Source organism: Theropithecus gelada, unplaced genomic scaffold (genome assembly GCF_003255815.1).
Source record: "Theropithecus gelada isolate Dixy unplaced genomic scaffold, Tgel_1.0 HiC_scaffold_15814, whole genome shotgun sequence".
In the NCBI taxonomy this organism is placed as follows: Eukaryota; Metazoa; Chordata; class Mammalia; order Primates; family Cercopithecidae; genus Theropithecus; species Theropithecus gelada.
In genome coordinates, this window is record NW_020257564.1 from 1 (window position 1) to 8,831 (window position 8,831).

The 8,831-nt window shown below is 65.1% G+C and overlaps 1 protein-coding gene across 1 annotated transcript; it reads right to left on the reverse strand.

The window, feature by feature from the left end:
* Positions 1–66: 66 nt before the first annotated feature.
* On the reverse strand, positions 67–8,812 carry LOC112617018 (segment polarity protein dishevelled homolog DVL-1; the record flags this gene model as incomplete). The annotated part of the gene is made up of 8 exons (XM_025373751.1): positions 8,563–8,812; positions 2,636–2,705; positions 2,310–2,431; positions 2,002–2,105; positions 1,617–1,755; positions 526–619; positions 337–406; positions 67–206 (listed from the first exon to the last, which is right to left on the reverse strand). Coding segments are annotated over exons 1-8 (909 nt in total), but the record flags the coding sequence as incomplete, so codon positions are not given.
* Positions 8,813–8,831: the final 19 nt, after the last annotated feature.

Here is an 8,831-nt window from a genome sequence, read left to right on the forward strand (position 1 = left end):
GTCACCCCAAAGCCCCCACAGGCCCACCCGCAGCCACACGTCACCCCAAAGTCCCCACAGACCCACCTGCAACAGCATATCGCCGGGCTCGATGCGGCCGTCAGCGGCCACTGCCCCACCCTTCATGATGGAGCCGATGTAGATGCCGCCGTCTCCGCGGTCGTTGCTCTGCCCCACGATGCTGATGCCCAGAAAGTGATGTCTCTCTGCGGGAAGAGCCGTGAGCCACGACCAAGCCCCGCCCCTGCCCGCAACCCTCACCCCGATGAGCCGAGCCGCGAGCTGCGGCCACGCCCCACCCCTGCCCCGTCCCCAACCCTCGCCCCGAGGCCTCACCCATGTTGAGCGTGACAGTGACGATGTTGAGAGACATGGTGGAGTCCGTTATGCTGCTGAAGGAAGAGGCCTGCGGAGGGGAGGGGGGCATGTGTGAGGGGCACAGGGTTGCCTGACGCTGACCTCACCTCACCCGCCCCGCCCCGCCCCGCCCCGCCCCGCCCCGCCCCGCCCCGCCCCGCCGCCTACTCGGTCCGTCTGCCGAAGGCGCTGCTTCCTCCGACGGCGTTTGTGCTTCCGGATGAGCCTGGATGAGGTGCTCTGCTCTGTGGAGCTGCTCAGCCTGGGGACAGGCCGTCAGAGCTCAGAGGAGTTAGACATGCACGGGACGGGGGGAGGGGGGGGCGGGGGGACTCCGCCCCCCCACAATGCTGGGCGGGCTGAACCTGGGAATCAGGGGTCCAGGCCAGGCTTGTTCAAAAGCAGGCTCAGTGCCTGACGTCCACGCCCCAGGCCCCGCACACGTGATGTGCACGTGAGCACACACAAAAATCCCAGAGACAGGCAAACTGGGCACACATGTAGCCACCTCCACTACTGGCACACATGCACACCCGTACACCTGCACACACGCACGTCTGCACACACACGCACACCTGTAGACGCACACCCACACACGCGCACACACGCCTGCACACATGCACCCACGCACACACGCACGCCTCTACACACGCACGCCTGCACACATGCAAACACACGCACACCCATGCACACCTGCACGCATGCACACATGCACACCCGCACACGCACACCTGGACACATGCACCGGCACACACGCACGCCTGTACACACGCACGCCTGCACACATGCACCCGCGCACACATGCACACCCGTGCACACACGCACACCTGCACACACACGTCTGCACACACACGCACCCACATACCCACACCTGCACACACGTACGCCTGCACATGCACACCTGCACACGTGCACACATGCACACGGACACACTTGCACTGTGAAAACACACTCCTCACGCACATGTGCACACGCAGACATGCACATCATGTAAACATTTGCACACGGGTACCCACGCAGACACGTGTGCAATGTGAAAACACCTCAGACACACATGTACAGACATGAGTATCGCACACATTTGCACGCGGGCATGTGCAGTGTGAAAACACCTGTGGAACACGTGCACAAGCACACGTGCACCATGTACACATTTGCATGCACACACATGCACGCGCAGACACGTGTAATGTGAAAACACCTCATGCAGACACATGCACATCACATACACAGACATTGGCATGTGGGCACACACGCACCTGCTCGTGCTGCCATCCTCATCCGAGTCCACAAAGCTGCTGGACTCAAGCTCACTGCTCAGGACGGCAGACGCGCTGTCCGGGGGCAGCCCCACATCCCGCCGTCGGTCTCCCCTTGGGTGCCCATTGGTCCGGGCAGCTGTGGGGGCAGCAGGTTGGGAGCTGAATGCAGCGTCTCCCAGAGGTCATGTGTCTGAGGCTGTCTGGCAGTGCTACATGCCTGTGGGTCTGGGAGCTGGTGGCTCAACTGTGGGCTCGCTGGGCCTGAGCCTCCACCCAAGCACTGCCACTGGCTGGGGGACAGGAACTGCTGTGGTAGGAACATGGCTCATGGGGGTCCCAGGGAGGTTGGGGGTCCACAGCAGGGCAGATATGACCACTGTACCCTCCTCACGGTTCCGGCGTCGGGCACGCTCCCGCCGGTGGCTGACCATGGACTCCGTGCCTGTCTCGTTGTCCATCCCATCACGGCTGCTGGCCACATTCGGGCTGTACAACAACAGCAGGGCAGGTGGGGAGGCTGTGGCCCCAGCCCCTCATATGCCTCCCAGCCCAGCCTCCCCTCGCTCATGGGACCCCAGCCCCAGCAGGTGCCACGCCCGCCTACCAGCCCAGGCAGGCCTCCCTCCCGTTGGCCAGCGTCCCCCATGACGGGCTTGGGGTAGCAGGGCCCAGTGGCCACGGTGCCCTTACTGGAAGGAGGGGGGCCGGGAGTCCCCGATGCCGCCTGTCCGCTCGAGAGGCGGGGGCAGGTCTGTGTGGCTGTCCGTGCCCTGGGACCCCGCATCCGAGTGAGCACCCTCAGCCAGGACCAGCTGTGGAGGGAGCAGGCATGTTCGGGGCAGCCCACCCGCCTTCAGGTCGCCTCCTCAGGGCACCCAGGGAACGGGAGGCCAGCATACTGCCCTATCCACACCCAGCCTGCCAGGGCCTCCCCACACCCACCACCTCCCCCAGGAAGAGCCCCACCCTGGAATGCTCCCCAGGCGAGCACTCGGGGCCAAGACACAGGGGCTCACCCAGGAGACCACACGGCCGTTGAAGCAGGGAAGCTTGGCATTGTCATCAAAGATCTCCTCCTTCACCACCCTGTAGGCAGATGCAGCTGTGAGGCCCCACCTAGGGGGCCTGACCCTGTGGCTCTAGAGGTGAGGCCTGGAGAGCAGGCACACCCCCTCCCCACACAATGTCACTCTGTGGACACCCCTGCTAGCGAGTTCTCCTCTCGGGAACCGTCCTTCCTCTCCGTCACATCCTGGGCCACCACCCCCCAGCATGGTGATAGTGGCTGTGGACATCCCCACAGGGGAGGCTCAGTCAAAGGTCCCCAGTCCCCAGGTGGGGGGACAGCTGGGGTGAGGCCTCCTTGGGAAAGCCTCTCTGCCTAGCTGCCCTCGGTTCAGACTTATGTATGTGGTGGCCCCAGACGCTGTCTCCAACCACCCCCACCTCATCTGGTCCTGGGGCTTGAAGCCCCCACCAAAGGCTTCCCCCACGCTGGGACTCCTCAGGGCCAGGCCCCAGCCTCCTCAGCAACAGCAGCTACGCCTACCGGGGCCCAAGCCTCCCCAGGCTATTCCCTGTCTCTTGCCCCAAACCACAGGTCCACTGCTCCACCTCCCAGCCAGCTCCAGACCAGCCCCCAACCCCTCAATAGCCAGGGCATCAGACCACCTGCACCCACCCCTGCATTCAGATCTGTCATTCCCAACCAGGAGCCCAAATCCCCCAGCAGCCTCCTCTCCATCAGGCCGGCCGCGCCCTATGGCCCCACTCCACCCTCCTGACGTCTCAGGAGCACCCTCAGGTCCCAGGCCCTGTGCCTGCCTGCCCAGAGTCAGGCTCTGTGAAAGCGGGCTCTGCCTGACCCCTGCCCTGCACCCCTAGCCAGGCTCACAGTCCATGCTCAAGGACACTCAGACCCGACGGACGGATGCAGGTGGGCTGGGAGGGCACACTGGTTCCCAGAGGCAGCCCACCACCCTCCTGTCCTGTCCACCTAGCCAGGGAGACAAAGACCTCCACTCACCAGGCCTCCCTGCACCTCAGGACCTAGAGGGGCAGCAAGGGACGCGGAGCCGGCAAAGCCCCTGGGGGAGCGAGCTGGCCAGCTGCCTCGCCAGTCCACCCCCGGGTCAGAATGGCTTGGGAATGGGGCAGAGGGCACCCAGGAAGGCTGCAGAGGGTCAGGGGACACGAACCAGGAGGAGGCCGGGTGACCTGAGATCAGAGTTCAGAGGGCAGGGGCGGGTGCCCGGGCCAAGGGGCAAGGAAGGCAGGGCTGTGGTCAACATTCACACTTTGACCTCTGAGGGCCCAGGCGGCAGGTCGGGTAGGATCTGGACGCCGCCTCGTGGTACCCTGCCCTGCCCAGCAGCATTTTCCACACCCAGGACTTGGGGCCAGTGGAGAAATGGGAGCCCAGAGACGGGGCTGGGCCTGGCCGCACACCTGGCAGGAAGTGCCCTGTGGCTGCTAACCCCATTGCCAGCTACAGAGCCACCCTGACTGGCCGCTCCAGGTCCCCTGGCCCCAGGGCACCTTGACTCGGCCAGGCTCCGAAGCGGCAGGTAGCAGGAGGCCCCCAGCAAAGTGGCAAACCCACACTCCCACCCAAGCCCTGGCCCACCCACTTGCTGGCAAGAGGCCCCAAGCCTCAGAACAGAGAAGACAGCAGGCAGGGCCAAAGCAGAGACCCCTCCCCAGCCCTCTAGGGTCCTGCAGCTGCCTCCCCAGGCCTCCCAGGGCCAGGCCATGGCCATGACGCCCCCAAAGAGCAGAGAAGGTCACTTCTCAGACCCCTCCATGTCTGTTGCCCCCACACAGGAGCCTTCCCAGGTAAGGCCATGACCCATGCCAGGCTGAGGCTGCCACAGTGAGAGGCTGTCACACCTGAAAGGATGGAGAAACCCAGGATGAGGCAGGCCCCATGGACACCACAGCCACCACCAACTGCCACCAGGAGGCCAGGGCCCACAGTGAGCCCTTGTCTCTGAGGGACCTGACCACAACAGGGTCCCCACCTCAGCCCGACACACGGCCCCAGGTGGCCTGGCCGGCAGCTTCTGCCTGCCGCACCCAACCCCAGCACCTTCTGACTCACCCAAGGGAGACAGTCACCCAGCACCCTCTGACTCACCCGAGGGAGACACTCGGCCACCCAGCACCCCAGGGCAATGCCCACCTGGCTTCACCGGCAGAGGGCCCTGCCCCCTCCCACCATCCAGAGTGGCCCAAGCCCGCACTGCCCACCCAGCCAGGGCCTCACGAAGACCCCAGGCTGCCTGGGATGTCCCTGCTCCCTGCCCCCGCACAGAGGTCCAGCCAGGGCCCAGAGGCCCTGCTCCCTCCGCCCTCCTCAGCCCAACAGGCTGTAACAAGTCCTCCCTTGCCCCTGGTGGCAGGTGTAGACCCAAGCCCGGTTGAGCCAGGAGAAAGGTAGCAGGACCCAAACAGCACAGAGGGAAGGTGGGGCGTGCCTGGGGCTCCAGGGGTCAGCTACCCAGGTCCCAGGCAGAGCCCTGCTGTCCGCACCCCAGCCAGATCGGGGAGGGTGCCGGAGGCCGGCCAGGCGTTGGGGGCACACCCACCACGCGGGGTCCCCACACCTCTGGAGCAGCCTCTGCTGAAACTCAGGGCAGCTACCAGGGGTGCCCCTGCCAGCACTGTGTCCCTACCTTGGGATTCCCTGTGAGGCCTGGCTAACCTCTGCGTGCCGCCCCCACACATCCACCCTGGGGAGGAATCCACTCAGAGGCAGCGCCCTGGGAGCCAGCATGGCCACACAGGATGCAGAGAACCCTCCAGACTCCCAGAGGCCACAGCCAGCTGCCCCAGATGTGGTGTGGTCCCGAATGCCCCCCACTCTCCCAAGGCAGAGATGGAAGCTGGCAGGGGTAGCTGGCCCAGAGCTGGTGGCGCAGAGCCATCTCGTGCCCTCAGATCCCCTTGTGCACCCCCCAGGTCAGGGCCCTCAGCCTTGGGGATCTGCGGCCTCCCAACCCCTGACCCAGGGCCAGCGGCTCTCCACCAGCCTGTCCTTTAGGTGGTGCCGAGTCCTGGGATCTCTGAGCCCCCTCCCCAGGTTCAGGCCACACAGGCTCGAGTGTCCCTGCCTGGCCTTGGCTGTGAGGGCAGTAGGTGAACTCCCAACACCAGGGAGGCACTCGGCACAGAGAGGCTGAGTCGGAGACCCCAAGTGGCACAGCCAGGGAGGGCAGAGTGGGAACTCCCCCAGCAGCCCAGGCCAGGCAGAGCCTCCCCAACTCCACAGCCCCTACAGCACCACCCAGGGCACAAGGAGCTGTCACAACACCCAGGCCCATGGCAGGCAGCCCCGGGGACTGGGGCTTTGGGCCCACAGCCTTGCCTCCACCCATCCCCCACTCCTGGGCCTGGGTCATCCCCACCTCGGAGATGAACTGCGGGAGCTGTGCCCAACAGACAGGCTCGATGCCAAGTCCAGCAGACCCAGCATCCACCACGCACCCAGTAGCGAGGACCTGGAGCCAAACACCCTCCCTCCTCTGCCTCGGCCAAAGGCTGGGCAAGACCCCTGCCAACCACCAAACCCAGCACCAGATGGAGACCCTCCCCAATTCTGCCCTCCTCCCAGCCCTGAGGATCCTAGGTCAAAATGCCTGTGACCAGGACATGAAAAGTGGAGGACAGGCAGGGGACCTTCTCCCACTGGGCCGAAGCCATGTGTGGGGAGTGGGGCCCGGCCCAGGGCACGGGGCTGTGGCCACGACCCAGGCTCCCTGCACTGCAAGGTGGTCAGTCATGCTCTGGAGCCTAGGCCGGGGGAACCAAGGCTGGGCTGAGAATGCAGCAGGGGCTGGTACAGGAACCCCCGACTCACCAGGGCCTCCTCAGGGTCCCCAGCCTGAGGCTCCCTCTCTTATGGAGGCCACCCCAGACCAGCCAGGACCTGCCTTCTCTTCCCCCCACCTCCAGCTACATTCACTTGGTATCCAGAGCCAGTGCCAGTTCAGCTCTCACTTAAGCTAGAGTATGACTGACCAACCAGCCCCTCCCACAGGAGTTCTGTTCCACAAAACAGACAGCGCCGAGAGCTCAGCAGGTAGAACTCAGGAGAAGGGAACAAGGAAGCAATCAAAAGGGGTCCTCCGTAGGCTCCTGAGGCCACCAGCCAGATGAGCAGGAAGGACACAGAGCAAGGCCCCCCATCGCAGCCAGAGGACCTGGAAGGCTACAGAGCAAGGCCCCCGTCTCAGGACTCCAGCATCACCCCAGTCCATTGTTTCCAAGCCCCACAGCCCAGCCCAGCCCTGACCTCCGCAGCCCCACTGCCTCCCAGCTCCCTGTAAGCCTGCACCCTCTAAAGCTGTACACTGAAGCTCCCCTGTCTCTTTCCCGGCTGCATCGGAGCCCAAGCCTGCTTCGACACTCAGACCTGCCCACCCTGTTCCCAGGCGCAGGAGCCCCCGGGTCCTCCGAATGTGCCCGGTATATGCAGCCACTGTGGGAAGGTGTATGGGGGCAACAGTCAGGCTGTCTCAGCCCTGGGCAGCCCCCAGTGGGTGTCAGGAGCAGAAGGCGGACTCCCCCAGGGCTTCATCCCAGAGCATGGTCCAGGAGCAGAACTTGGGAGCTGGGCACCGCCTCACCACGCATTTATTGGTGGCACACGTTTGTGACAAAAAGCATTAGTGACTTTGGTAACTTTTGTTAGAATAATAAACTAAGTTAAAAACAAAAGCACCTGACACATGCCCCATGCCCAGGCCCAGAGGAGCAGGGACTGCAAGGTGCCCCAGTGGGGGAGGAGCCCGGACGAGACTCAGAAAACAAACCACCCCCTCCTGCCCAACCTGACTGGCGCGGGCAGGAGGGCCGCCGAGCAGAGCGGGGAGCGCCCAGCCTTCAGAGGCTGCCAAGGACGCACCCTGCCCTCTCTGCTTTGCCTGGTGGTGGGGGTGGGGAAGGAAAGTACAGCTGTCCAGATGTCCTTTGGGCCTCCTGAGAGCCCCAGAGTGGACCCAGCTTGACTGGACCTGGGGTTGCCTGAGGACCCTGCAACCACAGAATGCATGAAACAGCCTTAATGTCACAATCCCAAGAGGCGGCCACACACAAGGACACAGCTTGCCAGAGGCTCACCTCCTGGGGCCACGAGGCCTGAGCCCGCCCCCAGCACTGTTGAGCTGGAACTGGGGACTCAGGTTACTGGTGGCCAGGCCGGGCTAGGCCAGGCCTCAAGCAGACGGCCAGCCTCCTGCTCCCTGTCCCAGAGGGCCCAGCTCAGCACAGCAGGGGTATCCTCGCCTGGGACCACCACCACTGAGACCCGGCACTGAGACGCTGACCCAGGCTGCCCCGAAACAGCAGATGGTCTGAGCTGCTCTGGGAACGCAAGCGCTTTGTGGCTCAGTGGGGACGGGGCAGACAGGGAGCTCAGAGCAGGGGTGGGCGAATAAAGTTTCAAGGCCACCAGTGACCCTTGACCTCCGCCCTGTCACAGGGACCCCGAAGAAGGGGGCCAGGAGAACCTGTCTTGAGCCCTGGGGAGCTTCTGCAAACCCTAGCAGACAGGTTGGTGAACCTGTCCCCCCACGTCTCCCCATCCAAGCTAGAAAACCCCACCCTGCTCCCTTCTCACTGACACACACACCCCTGACCCCAGCCCACACCAACGGCAGGCGCTCCCGGCCAGCCCCGGTGGAAGGGATGCGGCCGACCGAGTCCGACCCGGGCCAAGGCAGGACTCGGGACCGGGAGGCTGGGAGCAGGGACGCCGGGACCCCAGCCTGCCATCGCCCCACACCACAGACAGGTGGGCACGCGCCGCACGCGGGCCGAGGCAGCCACCGGCGCCGCACCTGGCGGAGGCGCGGACCGCCCTGGACCCCCGCCCCGTCCCCGCGCTGGCAGGTGCGACCCCCGAGCGCGCGCCAGGCTCGCGCAGGCCCCGTGGCCGACTGACCCGAAGTCCTGGTCCATGGACTTAAAGAAGAATTTGTAGGCGTGCACGGGCCGGTTGCTGAGCACGTTCTTGAAGTCGGCTAGCGTGACGCGCTCGGGGGCCACGGGCAGCTTGACCAGGTACGGCGTCTCCTCCTCGTCCATGTGGTAGATGATCTTGGTCTCCGCCATGGCGCGGCGGCGGCGCGGAGCCCGCGCACTCAGGGCCCGGCCCGGGGCTGGGACGCGGGGCGCTCCCCGCCCGCCCGCCTGCGCCCCACCCGGCCCGCG